The sequence below is a fragment of the Vicia villosa genome, linkage group LG4, assembly GCF_029867415.1.
Source record: "Vicia villosa cultivar HV-30 ecotype Madison, WI linkage group LG4, Vvil1.0, whole genome shotgun sequence".
NCBI classification, from domain to species: domain Eukaryota; kingdom Viridiplantae; phylum Streptophyta; class Magnoliopsida; order Fabales; family Fabaceae; genus Vicia; species Vicia villosa.
The window spans coordinates 63,411,106-63,428,689 of NC_081183.1; the positions used below are offsets into that span (position 1 = coordinate 63,411,106).

At 37.9% G+C, this 17,584-nt stretch overlaps 2 protein-coding genes across 2 annotated transcripts; both read right to left on the reverse strand.

The window, feature by feature from the left end:
* Window positions 1–3,363: 3,363 nt before the first annotated feature.
* LOC131597291 (uncharacterized) lies at window positions 3,364–5,241 on the reverse strand. Its single transcript, XM_058869997.1, has 2 exons — window positions 4,528–5,241; window positions 3,364–4,443 (listed from the first exon to the last, which is right to left on the reverse strand). The coding sequence occupies exons 1-2, from the start codon at window positions 5,239–5,241 to the stop codon at window positions 3,364–3,366; spliced, it is 1,794 nt and encodes a 597-aa protein (XP_058725980.1).
* A 6,287-nt stretch (window positions 5,242–11,528) lies between these two features.
* LOC131597292 (uncharacterized) lies at window positions 11,529–13,406 on the reverse strand. The gene is made up of 2 exons (XM_058869998.1): window positions 12,693–13,406; window positions 11,529–12,608 (listed from the first exon to the last, which is right to left on the reverse strand). The coding sequence occupies exons 1-2, from the start codon at window positions 13,404–13,406 to the stop codon at window positions 11,529–11,531; spliced, it is 1,794 nt and encodes a 597-aa protein (XP_058725981.1).
* Window positions 13,407–17,584: the final 4,178 nt, after the last annotated feature.

Consider the following 17,584-nt stretch of genomic DNA (forward strand, 5'->3'; position numbering starts at 1 on the left):
CCCTAAGAGGTGCAAGTGTGATTGTGTTCTGATTCAGATATTTTATCTTTGAAGTTAGTGACCTAACGCTTCAATTTTTTTATCTTTGACATACACGCAGTTTTATATGTACAGAAATTAAAGTGCGGGAATGTAAAATGCGGAAAGTAAATCTACGCTATTACATCGATTATGCGGGAAATGTAAACTACGCTATTTACATGATTTTGACAACCTATACACTTATCTAGGAATTTTAAATTGCAAGAAAATAAAAGAAATATTTTTGAATTTTTTGATGATTGATTTTAATTAGAATTAATGCATGATTAATTTAATTAAAATGAGAAAAAGGTGGAAATAAAATTTAAACCTAAAAATTAAGTTTAAAATATGTTCAAAGTACTTGTCAATTAATTTTAAAAGAAAACTAATTTTTGGAATTTTTGAAATTGATTTGAAAACTATTAAGTTAAATTAACATATAATTATACAAATAATTATACAAATAATTAAAACTTAAAGAGAAAAATATTCTAAATATATACGAAATTAGTATATAATATATAAACTAAATTTAATAAAAAGAACAATTTTTTTTCTGGTTTTTTGATAGGTTGGAAATAATTAAAAGATAAATATATACATATTATCTAATTAATTATACAAAATATTTAAATTATGAAGAAAAATAAAATATTTTTATATCAGAAAATAATATATTATCTTATCAACTTAAAAAATATTTTTTGTGTATTTTTTGGATTTTTAAAGCTATTTTAAAATAATTTTACAAAGAAAATTAAATAAAATGAAAATATATTAAGTTATGATCTGGTGTGGTTGGCTGGAGAGTCCATGGTAAGGACTAGCATGTTAGATGCGTTGGATGGAGTGGTAAAATGATTTGATGGTGACCAGCGTGAGGGAGCATGGCGCGTAGCACACCTGCAAAACACTGGATCATAAATTTTAAATTAAAAAACACGTGCGCTAGCCACTCAGAGGACGCCACGTCTTGTCTTCTTCATCAGGATGGATCTTTTACACCGCTCGTTTGCAGGTGCTGTAAAAGACTTCAACCTATTACACCTGTTAAAATAACGAATACAAGCAAAACGTGAAATAAATTTGGCGCAAGACCATGGATCAACTCATTTTGTTCATACGAGTTTAATGGTACCATTTAGAACTTGTAATTTTGCATGGATCGTAAAGCCCTAATTTTGAAAGCAAGAACCCTAAAATGGTGGTTCCTCGTACAGGTATCCAAACATCAATTAAACTTCCAGAAACGATCAGTACATCAAACTAAACTCAAATATATATCTACATCTTGTTAAACATGCGTGTATGATCAGATATGTGATGATTTATGTTTGAACAAACCGTAGCTTGTGTGGCTCGATTTGTGAGGCTTTGATGCTTAAAATTTATTTGGATAAGTTCAATGAATTTCAGAGATGATGTTTGAATACTTAGTTTGTATTGAAAATGACTTAAACTTAAAATTCGAATTTCAAGTTTCTTTGAATATTACAAGTTGTTACAAGAGTGGTATATGTATATGGTAGGCTATGAATTCGTGTCCCCTTGTTTAGTGAAGTGTCCTAGCCATTATATAAGCAATGAAGTGCTTCAAAACTAAGCTAAAAAGCATTAAGTGCTTTTGTTGAATTTTGGAATTTTTTAATATATGTAGCTTTGAATTCAAGCAACCATGGCTTGATTTTTCCACTCTCTTCTGCTGTACTAGCTTCTTGTGGCAGAGTTGAATGCTTCTTGATGGCCTTAGCTTAATATCCAAGCTACATAATATCATCCTTCCATTTCTTTTTTCAATTTAATCTTAAATGTGATAAAATTAAACCAAAAAAGAAAAAAAATGCTATGGGCCTTGGCTTGGTCGTGGGAGGCCCTTCACATTATGGGGAACATGTTTGGATCATGAAAATTTGGCTCCTTTTGGAAAAAAAACATTTTTGATCAATGTTGATTTCATGCATTTTTCCAAAATTTAGCCAACTTCAACAAGGCATAAATCCCTCAATTTTTATCATATTGAAATTCTTGAAACAGATATGAGATGTCGAAGAGGATGTCACGACACTACCTATCTGAGCAATTCTATAATAATGAACAAGAATTCGAAATAGACTAATAACAAATAACACGAGTGATTTGTTAACCCAGTTCGATGCAAACACATCTACGTCTGGGGGCTACCAAGCCAGGGAGGAAGTCCACTATAAGTAGTATCAATTCAGAGTAATACACATCAAGACTACACCTTTCACTTAATATCTACCCAATGCAACTTCAATCTAAACTACTTAGATCAGAGATCCTACTCGCTCCCCCTCAATCACAGCAGTGATGAATAACGCTCAATGAATATGGATAGAAGACACACTTCAGGGACACAACTTGATCTTGCTTAAAAGCTTCAATCAAGTACAATGGTACTCTTGCTTAAAAGCTTCAAGTACTCCTTACAACTCAAACAAAAACACCTAGACCAAGACAATCATCATGATGATTGTTTGGCTTACAAGAAAGCTAGAACGCAAAAACTTAAACACGAAAAACTCTTAAAGCTTCTCAATACAAAAACCCTAATCCGGTCTGCAGCTTCTTCATAATATATATAGCCTTCAGAAAACGCAGCAGCTGGGCCTTGGATCCAAATTAGTTTTAAACCTAATTAAACTAATTTCCACAAATCAAGGAACCTAAAATAAAAGCAATCAAAGACGTCCTTGAGAAATCCAATCAGATCATAATCTAATATTTCCAAGTAGAGCTCAGCCCAATATTTCCAAGTAACGCGCAAATCTTAACAGATCACTCTTACAGAATTAGTAACAAAAAAAAATGTAGCAGCTTCGGATGTCATGACATCGGCCTTGACATCAGGTAAAGGCCTGAACAAATAAAGACTTCACTACAGTAGAATGCATGTCATGACATCAGTTTTGACACGATAAAATCACAAAGAGTTTTACCAAAAATTACAGCCAATCAACAACATCTACAAACTCCCCCTTTGGCAAATTTTTGGCTAAAACAAGAATAAATGTAACCAAACAATATCAGAGCACAAGCAGCAGATCACAACACCAAGAATACAGAAAAATAAATTCTGTAGCAAGGGTAAACAACAACCAGCTTGTTTAACCACCAGAGAAACCAGAAAACAGCTATTTAAACATCTGTTACAGAATACCAATATCCATTGTCAAAGGGACCAGAAAACACCAAAAAAAAATCCAAAATCCAAATTACTCCCCCTTTTTAGCCATAAAAGGAGCCAAACCAAAAACAAGAGTACAAAATGAGAAACACTAAGTCAACCACAAGAGAAACAGCATGAAAGATGTGGGGCTAATCTTCAGATCCATCAGTCTCTTCATCACTAGAGCCACCAGTCTCTTCACCAGCATCACTACTCCCAGTCTCTTCAGCACCTTCGCTATCTTCAGCCTCTTCATCACCACCACTATCACCACTATTGTCTTCATCATTACTTTCAAGCTCAAGGCTTTGAATGAGCTTTTCAAGCTTCATCTTCCTATTGTCAAACTCTTTACAAGTCTCTTTCAGCTTAGCAATAAGAGAGGATTTTGAGACAGATTTGCTGGTTTGTGATGTCCCAGCAGATGTTATGTCATCTGACCTTTGAAGCAGCTTATAGTGGAATGACAAGGCACTCTCCCTCTTGCACACAGAGTCTTTAGCTTTCAGAATCCCAGGGAACTGATTAAGAATTATCCCACATATCAGAGATGGAAAAGCAATGGGCATCTTTGTAGCAGAGGTACCGACATGCTTCATAATTTGATCAAATATGTAAGTTCCATAATCAAACTTAGTCTTGGTCCCCACAGCATATATGAATCTACCTAGTCCCACTACAATGGTAGATGTATGATTGGTTGGCACCCAGTTAGCAGCACCAATTTTGTGTAGCAATGCATACCTGACAGTAAGAAGACTAGCAGACAATTTACTCTTTATGGGCCACTTCTTAATCTTACCACCAGTGATAACTTCGCACACCTCATTGTCAGTCACTTCAAGCTCAGGTTGAGCCTCATCATCCCTACCTAGATAGAGGTTGACAATAGTTGGGGAGAATTCTATACATTTTCTTCTAACATACACCTTATGAAAATCCTCAGCTTTTCCATCAGCACAATCTTGAGACAAATTTACTATAAACTCCTTCACAAGCATTTCATAACATTTAGAAAAATGAGTAACAGTTTTTAGCAAACCTGCAGATTTAATGAGCTTCATGACTTCTTGACATTCAAGAGCATCATTAGCAAGCTCTCTTTCCAGAGCCAGTCGTCTCTGAAAAACATACTTCCACTGGATAGCATTTGAAGCATAGTGCAGATAAATGTTGTCCAAGGGAATATCAGGAACAGTTGTGGAGGCTTTGGTGAATGCATGCTTTTTCTTCAAAGGGATGTCAGGGACATCACTTAAGACATTATTTTCAGAGTCAGAAACACTTCTTTCTTTCCTCTTCTTCACAGCAACCTTGCTCCCGGTCTTTGAAGGTTCAGTAAGGACCTTCTTGATCTTCTCTTTGGTGACAGTCTTTTGAGGAGCAACTTTAGTCTTGGGAGGATGTTGATCATCAACCTGCTTTCCCCTTCGAGCCTTGACTCTGTTGGAAATGCTAGAGATGAGGTCATCATCAGCAATGTCAATAGGATCATCAAGATTATCCAGATCCACCACATCATTTACAGTAGGATGAGTAGGCTTTTCTTTAGAAAGAGTAGCAGAACCCTCTTCAGCTTTCTCTGTTTCAAGAATCTCAGCATCTTTAGCTCCAGATGTTTCAACATCTTTAGCATCAGAAGTCTCAACATTAACATGATCTTTGCTCGCATCAACCTGATCATCTTTGCTGTTCTCAGAGGCAGAAACTTGGGCTAAAGGAACAGATATTCCTTCTACCTTGTGACCTTCATTCAAGATTCTTGTGACAATACCTGCGATCGCATTGTGGACATATGCAGAACCCTCTTTATCCCGAGCAGAAAAAGTTTCTGGAATAGACCCACCGGTCGATTTTCGAGCATGCATCTTTCTTGGTATACTACCAACAGAATCAGTAGCCGGGACCGAGTTCAATGGCACAACATTCAGCACAACATCCTGATCACTCACCATATTTGGTGCCCTAGAGTCGGATGCTGTTTCAGAGCGGGAAGTAGTCTTCTTCGAAGGAGAACTCTGAGACATGCTGAGAAGGTACGAAACGATGGAGAGGGGTTTGTGAATGCAGAAAAACGGTGAGGTAGAGTGAATGCCGAAAATAGGTTTTGTGAGAATAGGGACCGTTTGGAAAGAGTGAGAATGAGGGGGAAAATAAACTTTAATATGCAATGATAACAAAGATTTGGAGAGAGAAATATTACTGGCCCCACAAACGGTTAATTGCTATAATCCCTCACAGACACAAATACCTAGCTTACTTCTCAAATTTTCAAATTGATTAGCATCCAATGCTTTTGTGAAAATATCAGCCAGTTGAAGGTTAGTAGCAACATGTTCCAAAGCAATTACTTTATCTTCAACAAGATCTCTTATGAAGTGATGCCTAATGTCAATGTGCTTGGTCCTGCTATGCTGGATAGGATTCTTTGAGATATTAATGGCACTTAGGTTGTCACAATATAATGTCATGACATCTTGTGTTACATTATATTCTGTTAACATTTGTTTCATCCAAACAAGCTGAGAACAACTACTTCCTGCTGCAATGTATTCTGCCTCTGCAGTAGATAGGGATACACAATTTTGTTTCTTGCTGAACCATGAGATGAGGTTATTCCCCAAGAAGAAACATCCTCCTGAAGTACTTTTTCTGTCATCAGCACTTCCAGCCCAGTCTGCATCACAATATCCAGTGAGAATTGGTTCACACCCATGAGAGTAGAGCATACCATACTCACAAGTACCATTCACATATTTCAGTATCCTCTTGACTTGATTTATGTGACTGATCTTGGGTTCTGCTTGATATCTAGCACACACCCCAACAGCAAAAGCAATATCAGGCCTACTAGCTGTGAGATACAGCGGGCTTCCTATCATGCTTCTATACAAGCTTTGATCAACATTTGTGCCCTTTTCATCTTTGGACAATTTTAAATGAGTAGGAGCAGGAGTTCTTTTGTGACTAGCATTCTCCATCCCAAATTTTTTGACAATGTTTTTGGCATACTTGCTCTGAGAGAGAAAAATTGAGTCTTCCATCTGTTTAACTTGCAGTCCAAGAAAGTAAGTTAATTCTCCAACTAGACTCATTTCAAATTCTGATTGCATCTGGTCAACAAAATGTTTAATCATCGTGACTGACATCCCACCAAACACAATATCATCCACATAGATTTGAGCAATCAGGATCTTTCCTCCTTCATCTTTAACAAAGAGAGTTTTATCTATCCCTCCTTTCCTGTAGCCATTACTAGTAAGAAACTCAGTAAGTCTCTCATACCAAGCTCTAGGGGCTTGTTTCAGCCCATAAAGAGCTTTTCTTAGTTTGTACACATGATCAGGATGGTTTGGATCAGCAAAGCCTTTAGGTTGTTCCACATAGACTTCCTCACTCAAGTAACCATTTAAGAAAGCACTTTTCACATCCATCTGGTAAAGTTTGAATTTCAGAATACAAGCAACTCCTAGCAATAATCTAATTGACTCAAGTCTAGCAACAGGGGCAAAAGTTTCATCAAAGTCAATTCCTTCAACTTGAGTGTATCCTTGAGCAACTAGCCTTGCTTTGTTTCTGATTATAGTTCCCAGTTCATCTGACTTATTCTTGTAGACCCATTTAGTTCCAATGACATTTGTATCTTTAGGTCTTGGAACCAGCTCCCACACTTCATTCCTTTCAAACTGGCCTAGTTCTTCTTGCATAGCATTAATCCAAAACTCATCTGTCAATGCTTCCTTAACATTCTTGGGTTCAATTTTTGACACAAAGCAAGAGTTTGAAACCTGTTCTCTTGACCTTGTAGTAACTCCACTGTTGAGATCTCCTATAATAAGTTCACTAGGATGATTTTTTTGAACTCTTATAGAGGGACCTTTGGTAGGAGGTTCAGCTTCAGACTTTGTGATAGTAGGACTGCAATCATTTTCTTTCTTAGATCCTTCAGCTGCCAATTCCCAGAATGCTCCGACATCATCTGTGACATCTGCTTGTTTGTGGTCATCATCAACCACAACATTTATGGATTCCATTATTATTCTGGTTCTTGAGTTGAAAACTCTATAAGCTCTACTGTTTGTAGAGTAGCCCAGAAAAATTCCTTCATCACTCTTGGAATCCATCTTCCTTCTGTGATCTCTATCAGCAAGAATGTAACACTTACTACCAAACACATGGAAGTATTTGACAGTGGGTTTTCTTCCCTTCCAGATCTCATATAAGGTGGTAGAGGTTCCTTTCCTTAAGGTAACTCTATTATGAACATAACAAGCACTATTCATGGCTTCAGCCCAGAAGTAGATAGGAAGTTTCTTAGCATGAATCATAGCTCTGGCTGATTCTTGAATGGTTCTATTTTTTCTTTCAACAACCCCATTTTGCTGTGGAGTAATAGGGGATGAAAATTCATGATGTATTCCTTCAGAGGAGCAGAATTCAGCAAATTTTTGATTCTCAAATTCCTTTCCATGATCACTTCTAATTCTCACAACACCATTTTCTTTTTCCCTTTGAATTCTTTGACAGAGGTCTTTGAATACATCAAACACATCTGACTTTTCTCTGATGAAGTTTATCCAAGTGTATCTGGAGTAGTCATCCACAACCACATAAGCATATTTCTTTCCACCAAGACTTTCCATTTGCATAGGTCCCATCAAGTCCATATGAAGCAGTTCTAGAACTCTGGAAGTAGTCAGATGTCTAACCTTTGGATGTGACATCCTGGTTTGTTTTCCTACCTGACATTCACCACATATTCTTCCTTCATCAATTTGTAACTTAGGAATTCCTCTCACAGCTTCCATAGAAACAATCCTTTTCATACCTCTTAGATGAAGGTGACCAAGTTTTTGATGCCACAGCTTTGCTTCTTCTTCTTTAGAGCATACAATTGAGTAGCTAGATTCATGAGACACCCACAAGTAACAGTTATCTTTGGATCTGACTCCCCTCATTACTACTTCCTTTTATTCATTAATAACCACACACTCAGCTTTAGTGAAGTTAACTTGGTATCCTTGGTCACAGAGTTGACTGATGCTTATAAGATTAGCAGTCAGGCCCTTGACCAGCAAAACACCCTCCAGATTTGGAACTCCTGAACAGTCTAGTTTTCCAACCCCTTTGATTTCTCCTTTAGCTCCATCACCAAAAGTTACATAGCTAGTAGAATGATTTTTGATATCAACTAGCAGGTTCTTGATTCCAGTCATGTGTCTGGAGCATCCACTGTCAAAATACCAATCTTCTTTGGTTGATACTTTGAGAGATGTATGAGCTATTAAAGCCATATTTTTAGGTATCCATTGTTGCTTCTTGATTGGCATGATCTGCTTGGGTCTGTAGTATGGAGCTTGATCTGGGTATCCATATAATCTGAAGCAAAAGGGCTTAATGTGTCCAAATCTACCACAGTAATGGCATCTCCATCTTTGAAATTTTCTCTTCATTTTACTTTTGTCCTGATGTTGAGTCTCATGTTTTGACATCGGGTTCAACATCTCAGGTTCAGGTTTAGCACTACTACCATCTTGAGGATGTTTCTTTGCACCAACAAAACCTATACCAGACACATCTCCTGAACTCTTTCCAATCTGTAGAATCTCCTCCAACATATCCGAGCCACTGTTCAACATTTTGACAGATTTTGACATCTGATCAAGTTTAGATTTTAGCATGGTAATTTCACTGCTTAGTTCAGATATCGTTTTACTAAGTCCTTTGTTATCGGCCTCCAACTGAACTATGTATTTCTTCTGCTTTTCACCTTGTTGGCAAACTTCAGCACTTCTGATACACAGCTTCCTATAAGAGGCTGCCAGTTCTTCAAAGGTTAGATCATCTTCACTAGAATCTTTATCAGAGTTACAAACACCAGTAAAGGCTGTGACATGTTTGGCTGACTCTCCTTCAAAATCACTCTCAGAATCTTCATCAGACCAGGAGACTGACAGCCCTTTCTTTTGTTTCTTGAGATAAGTGGGACATTCAGCTCTAATATGTCCATACCCTTCACATCCATGACATTGAATTCCTTTGCTGTGATTGTACTTTTCTTCAGGTTTTACTCTTCTGCTAGAGTCATAAGATCTACTAGTGTCAGATGAGATGTTCTTGACATTGGGTCTTGGCTTCTGATCCATTCTTCTCGTGATTTTGTTAATTTGTTTTCCAAGCATAGCTATAGATTCAGATAGATTTTCTTCTCTACTTTCCTCTGCTTCTTCTTGAGAATTGGACACAAAAGCTATGCTTTTGCTCTTCTTTTCAGAATTGTCACTGATCCCCATCTCAAAGGTTTGAAGAGATCCGATTAATTCTTCTACCTTCATTTTGCTGATATCTTGTGCCTCTTCTATAGCTGTAACTTTCATATCAAATCTCTTAGGAAAGGATCTAAGGATTTTTCTCACCAGCTTTTCATCAGACATTTTTTCTCCTAAAGCTCCTGAGGTATTAGCAATTTCAAGTATATTCATGTGAAAATCATGAATACTTTCATCATCTTTCATCCTTAGATTTTCAAACTTTGTAGTTAGCAACTGAAGTCTTGACATCTTCACTTTGGAAGTGCCTTCATAAGTAGTTCTGAGGGTATCCCAGACATCTTTGGCTAGTTCACAATGGTGTACTAGTCTGAATATATTCCTATCAATTCCATTGAATAAAGCATTTAAAGCTTTAGAGTTGCCAAGCGCCAATTCCTCCTCATTTTTGTTCCATTCTTCCTCAGGTTTAAGAGTTTCCTTGCCATCTTCTCCAGTAGTGACAGGATGTTCCCATCCTTTGTTTACAGCCCTCCATGTTTTACTACCCACGGATTTCAGAAACGCCACCATAAGAGGTTTCCAATAATCATAATTGGAACCATCCAGAATGGGTGGTCTGTTCACAAATCCACCACCTTCCTTGTCCATAGTACCAGAAAATACTGTCCCTAGATCTCACCCAGTAAACCAAACAGGCAGGGTGCCTGCTCTGATGCCAATTGAAATTCTGGGAACAGATATGAGATGTCGAAGAGGATGTCACGACACTACCTATCTGAGCAATTCTATAATAATGAACAAGAATTTGAAATAGACTAATAACAAATAACACGAGTGATTTGTTAACCCAGTTCGATGCAAACACATCTACGTCTGGGGGCTACCAAGCCAGGGAGGAAGTCCACTATAAGTAGTATCAATTCAGAGTAATACACATCAAGACTACACCTTTCACTTAATATCTACCCAATGCAACTTCAATCTAAACTACTTAGATCAGAGATCCTACTCGCTCCCCCTCAATCACAGCAGTGATGAATAACGCTCAATGAATATGGATAGAAGACACACTTCAGGGACACAACTTGATCTTGCTTAAAAGCTTCAATCAAGTACAATGGTACTCTTGCTTAAAAGCTTCAAGTACTCCTTACAACTCAAACAAAAACACCTAGACCAAGACAATCATCATGATGATTGTTTGGCTTACAAGAAAGCTAGAACGCAAAAACTTAAACACGAAAAACTCTTAAAGCTTCTCAATACAAAAACCCTAATCCGGTCTGCAGCTTCTTCATAATATATATAGCCTTCAGAAAACGCAGCAGCTGGGCCTTGGATCCAAATTAGTTTTAAACCTAATTAAACTAATTTCCACAAATCAAGGAACCTAAAATAAAAGCAATCAAAGACGTCCTTGAGAAATCCAATCAGATCATAATCTAATATTTCCAAGTAGAGCTCAGCCCAATATTTCCAAGTAACGCGCAAATCTTAACAGATCACTCTTACAGAATTAGTAACAAAAAAAAATGTAGCAGCTTCGGATGTCATGACATCGGCCTTGACATCAGGTAAAGGCCTGAACAAATAAAGACTTCACTACAGTAGAATGCATGTCATGACATCAGTTTTGACACGATAAAATCACAAAGAGTTTTACCAAAAATTACAGCCAATCAACAACATCTACAAACTCCCCCTTTGGCAAATTTTTGGCTAAAACAAGAATAAATGTAACCAAACAATATCAGAGCACAAGCAGCAGATCACAACACCAAGAATACAGAAAAATAAATTCTGTAGCAAGGGTAAACAACAACCAGCTTGTTTAACCACCAGAGAAACCAGAAAATAGCTATTTAAACATCTGTTACAGAATACCAATATCCATTGTCAAAGGGACCAGAAAACACCAAAAAAAAATCCAAAATCCAAATTACTCCCCCTTTTTAGCCATAAAAGGAGCCAAACCAAAAACAAGAGTACAAAATGAGAAACACTAAGTCAACCACAAGAGAAACAGCATGAAAGATGTGGGGCTAATCTTCAGATCCATCAGTCTCTTCATCACTAGAGCCACCAGTCTCTTCACCAGCATCACTACTCCCAGTCTCTTCAGCACCTTCGCTATCTTCAGCCTCTTCATCACCACCACTATCACCACTATTGTCTTCATCATTACTTTCAAGCTCAAGGCTTTGAATGAGCTTTTCAAGCTTCATCTTCCTATTGTCAAACTCTTTACAAGTCTCTTTCAGCTTAGCAATAAGAGAGGATTTTGAGACAGATTTGCTGGTTTGTGATGTCCCAGCAGATGTTATGTCATCTGACCTTTGAAGCAGCTTATAGTGGAATGACAAGGCACTCTCCCTCTTGCACACAGAGTCTTTAGCTTTCAGAATCCCAGGGAACTGATTAAGAATTATCCCACATATCAGAGATGGAAAAGCAATGGGCATCTTTGTAGCAGAGGTACCGACATGCTTCATAATTTGATCAAATATGTAAGTTCCATAATCAAACTTAGTCTTGGTCCCCACAGCATATATGAATCTACCTAGTCCCACTACAATGGTAGATGTATGATTGGTTGGCACCCAGTTAGCAGCACCAATTTTGTGTAGCAATGCATACCTGACAGTAAGAAGACTAGCAGACAATTTACTCTTTATGGGCCACTTCTTAATCTTACCACCAGTGATAACTTCGCACACCTCATTGTCAGTCACTTCAAGCTCAGGTTGAGCCTCATCATCCCTACCTAGATAGAGGTTGACAATAGTTGGGGAGAATTCTATACATTTTCTTCTAACATACACCTTATGAAAATCCTCAGCTTTTCCATCAGCACAATCTTGAGACAAATTTACTATAAACTCCTTCACAAGCATTTCATAACATTTAGAAAAATGAGTAACAGTTTTTAGCAAACCTGCAGATTTAATGAGCTTCATGACTTCTTGACATTCAAGAGCATCATTAGCAAGCTCTCTTTCCAGAGCCAGTCGTCTCTGAAAAACATACTTCCACTGGATAGCATTTGAAGCATAGTGCAGATAAATGTTGTCCAAGGGAATATCAGGAACAGTTGTGGAGGCTTTGGTGAATGCATGCTTTTTCTTCAAAGGGATGTCAGGGACATCACTTAAGACATTATTTTCAGAGTCAGAAACACTTCTTTCTTTCCTCTTCTTCACAGCAACCTTGCTCCCGGTCTTTGAAGGTTCAGTAAGGACCTTCTTGATCTTCTCTTTGGTGACAGTCTTTTGAGGAGCAACTTTAGTCTTGGGAGGATGTTGATCATCAACCTGCTTTCCCCTTCGAGCCTTGACTCTGTTGGAAATGCTAGAGATGAGGTCATCATCAGCAATGTCAATAGGATCATCAAGATTATCCAGATCCACCACATCATTTACAGTAGGATGAGTAGGCTTTTCTTTAGAAAGAGTAGCAGAACCCTCTTCAGCTTTCTCTGTTTCAAGAATCTCAGCATCTTTAGCTCCAGATGTTTCAACATCTTTAGCATCAGAAGTCTCAACATTAACATGATCTTTGCTCGCATCAACCTGATCATCTTTGCTGTTCTCAGAGGCAGAAACTTGGGCTAAAGGAACAGATATTCCTTCTACCTTGTGACCTTCATTCAAGATTCTTGTGACAATACCTGCGATCGCATTGTGGACATATGCAGAACCCTCTTTATCCCGAGCAGAAAAAGTTTCTGGAATAGACCCACCGGTCGATTTTCGAGCATGCATCTTTCTTGGTATACTACCAACAGAATCAGTAGCCGGGACCGAGTTCAATGGCACAACATTCAGCACAACATCCTGATCACTCACCATATTTGGTGCCCTAGAGTCGGATGCTGTTTCAGAGCGGGAAGTAGTCTTCTTCGAAGGAGAACTCTGAGACATGCTGAGAAGGTACGAAACGATGGAGAGGGGTTTGTGAATGCAGAAAAACGGTGAGGTAGAGTGAATGCCGAAAATAGGTTTTGTGAGAATAGGGACCGTTTGGAAAGAGTGAGAATGAGGGGGAAAATAAACTTTAATATGCAATGATAACAAAGATTTGGAGAGAGAAATATTACTGGCCCCACAAACGGTTAATTGCTATAATCCCTCACAGACACAAATACCTAGCTTACTTCTCAAATTTTCAAATTGATTAGCATCCAATGCTTTTGTGAAAATATCAGCCAGTTGAAGGTTAGTAGCAACATGTTCCAAAGCAATTACTTTATCTTCAACAAGATCTCTTATGAAGTGATGCCTAATGTCAATGTGCTTGGTCCTGCTATGCTGGATAGGATTCTTTGAGATATTAATGGCACTTAGGTTGTCACAATATAATGTCATGACATCTTGTGTTACATTATATTCTGTTAACATTTGTTTCATCCAAACAAGCTGAGAACAACTACTTCCTGCTGCAATGTATTCTGCCTCTGCAGTAGATAGGGATACACAATTTTGTTTCTTGCTGAACCATGAGATGAGGTTATTCCCCAAGAAGAAACATCCTCCTGAAGTACTTTTTCTGTCATCAGCACTTCCAGCCCAGTCTGCATCACAATATCCAGTGAGAATTGGTTCACACCCATGAGAGTAGAGCATACCATACTCACAAGTACCATTCACATATTTCAGTATCCTCTTGACTTGATTTATGTGACTGATCTTGGGTTCTGCTTGATATCTAGCACACACCCCAACAGCAAAAGCAATATCAGGCCTACTAGCTGTGAGATACAGCGGGCTTCCTATCATGCTTCTATACAAGCTTTGATCAACATTTGTGCCCTTTTCATCTTTGGACAATTTTAAATGAGTAGGAGCAGGAGTTCTTTTGTGACTAGCATTCTCCATCCCAAATTTTTTGACAATGTTTTTGGCATACTTGCTCTGAGAGAGAAAAATTGAGTCTTCCATCTGTTTAACTTGCAGTCCAAGAAAGTAAGTTAATTCTCCAACTAGACTCATTTCAAATTCTGATTGCATCTGGTCAACAAAATGTTTAATCATCGTGACTGACATCCCACCAAACACAATATCATCCACATAGATTTGAGCAATCAGGATCTTTCCTCCTTCATCTTTAACAAAGAGTGTTTTATCTATCCCTCCTTTCCTGTAGCCATTACTAGTAAGAAACTCAGTAAGTCTCTCATACCAAGCTCTAGGGGCTTGTTTCAGCCCATAAAGAGCTTTTCTTAGTTTGTACACATGATCAGGATGGTTTGGATCAGCAAAGCCTTTAGGTTGTTCCACATAGACTTCCTCACTCAAGTAACCATTTAAGAAAGCACTTTTCACATCCATCTGGTAAAGTTTGAATTTCAGAATACAAGCAACTCCTAACAATAATCTAATTGACTCAAGTCTAGCAACAGGGGCAAAAGTTTCATCAAAGTCAATTCCTTCAACTTGAGTGTATCCTTGAGCAACTAGCCTTGCTTTGTTTCTGATTATAGTTCCCAGTTCATCTGACTTATTCTTGTAGACCCATTTAGTTCCAATGACATTTGTATCTTTAGGTCTTGGAACCAGCTCCCACACTTCATTCCTTTCAAACTGGCCTAGTTCTTCTTGCATAGCATTAATCCAAAACTCATCTGTCAATGCTTCCTTAACATTCTTGGGTTCAATTTTTGACACAAAGCAAGAGTTTGAAACCTGTTCTCTTGACCTTGTAGTAACTCCACTGTTGAGATCTCCTATAATAAGTTCACTAGGATGATTTTTTTGAACTCTTATAGAGGGACCTTTGGTAGGAGGTTCAGCTTCAGACTTTGTGATAGTAGGACTGCAATCATTTTCTTTCTTAGATCCTTCAGCTGCCAATTCCCAGAATGCTCCGACATCATCTGTGACATCTGCTTGTTTGTGGTCATCATCAACCACAACATTTATGGATTCCATTATTATTCTGGTTCTTGAGTTGAAAACTCTATAAGCTCTACTGTTTGTAGAGTAGCCCAGAAAAATTCCTTCATCACTCTTGGAATCCATCTTCCTTCTGTGATCTCTATCAGCAAGAATGTAACACTTACTACCAAACACATGGAAGTATTTGACAGTGGGTTTTCTTCCCTTCCAGATCTCATATAAGGTGGTAGAGGTTCCTTTCCTTAAGGTAACTCTATTATGAACATAACAAGCACTATTCATGGCTTCAGCCCAGAAGTAGATAAGAAGTTTCTTAGCATGAATCATAGCTCTGGCTGATTCTTGAATGGTTCTATTTTTTCTTTCAACAACCCCATTTTGCTGTGGAGTAATAGGGGATGAAAATTCATGATGTATTCCTTCAGAGGAGCAGAATTCAGCAAATTTTTGATTCTCAAATTCCTTTCCATGATCACTTCTAATTCTCACAACACCATTTTCTTTTTCCCTTTGAATTCTTTGACAGAGGTCTTTGAATACATCAAACACATCTGACTTTTCTCTGATGAAGTTTATCCAAGTGTATCTGGAGTAGTCATCCACAACCACATAAGCATATTTCTTTCCACCAAGACTTTCCATTTGCATAGGTCCCATCAAGTCCATATGAAGCAGTTCTAGAACTCTGGAAGTAGTCAGATGTCTAACCTTTGGATGTGACATCCTGGTTTGTTTTCCTACCTGACATTCACCACATATTCTTCCTTCATCAATTTGTAACTTAGGAATTCCTCTCACAGCTTCCATAGAAACAATCCTTTTCATACCTCTTAGATGAAGGTGACCAAGTTTTTGATGCCACAGCTTTGCTTCTTCTTCTTTAGAGCATACAATTGAGTAGCTAGATTCATGAGACACCCACAAGTAACAGTTATCTTTGGATCTGACTCCCCTCATTACTACTTCCTTTTATTCATTAATAACCACACACTCAGCTTTAGTGAAGTTAACTTGGTATCCTTGGTCACAGAGTTGACTGATGCTTATAAGATTAGCAGTCAGGCCCTTGACCAGCAAAACACCCTCCAGATTTGGAACTCCTGAACAGTCTAGTTTTCCAACCCCTTTGATTTCTCCTTTAGCTCCATCACCAAAAGTTACATAGCTAGTAGAATGATTTTTGATATCAACTAGCAGGTTCTTGATTCCAGTCATGTGTCTGGAGCATCCACTGTCAAAATACCAATCTTCTTTGGTTGATACTTTGAGAGATGTATGAGCTATTAAAGCCATATTTTTAGGTATCCATTGTTGCTTCTTGATTGGCATGATCTGCTTGGGTCTGTAGTATGGAGCTTGATCTGGGTATCCATATAATCTGAAGCAAAAGGGCTTAATGTGTCCAAATCTACCACAGTAATGGCATCTCCATCTTTGAAATTTTCTCTTCATTTTACTTTTGTCCTGATGTTGAGTCTCATGTTTTGACATCGGGTTCAACATCTCAGGTTCAGGTTTAGCACTACTACCATCTTGAGGATGTTTCTTTGCACCAACAAAACCTATACCAGACATATCTCCTGAACTCTTTCCAATCTGTAGAATCTCCTCCAACATATCCGAGCCACTGTTCAACATTTTGACAGATTTTGACATCTGATCAAGTTTAGATTTTAGCATGGTAATTTCACTGCTTAGTTCAGATATCGTTTTACTAAGTCCTTTGTTATCGGCCTCCAACTGAACTATGTATTTCTTCTGCTTTTCACCTTGTTGGCAAACTTCAGCACTTCTGATACACAGCTTCCTATAAGAGGCTGCCAGTTCTTCAAAGGTTAGATCATCTTCACTAGAATCTTTATCAGAGTTACAAACACCAGTAAAGGCTGTGACATGTTTGGCTGACTCTCCTTCAAAATCACTCTCAGAATCTTCATCAGACCAGGAGACTGACAGCCCTTTCTTTTGTTTCTTGAGATAAGTGGGACATTCAGCTCTAATATGTCCATACCCTTCACATCCATGACATTGAATTCCTTTGCTGTGATTGTACTTTTCTTCAGGTTTTACTCTTCTGCTAGAGTCATAAGATCTACTAGTGTCAGATGAGATGTTCTTGACATTGGGTCTTGGCTTCTGATCCATTCTTCTCGTGATTTTGTTAATTTGTTTTCCAAGCATAGCTATAGATTCAGATAGATTTT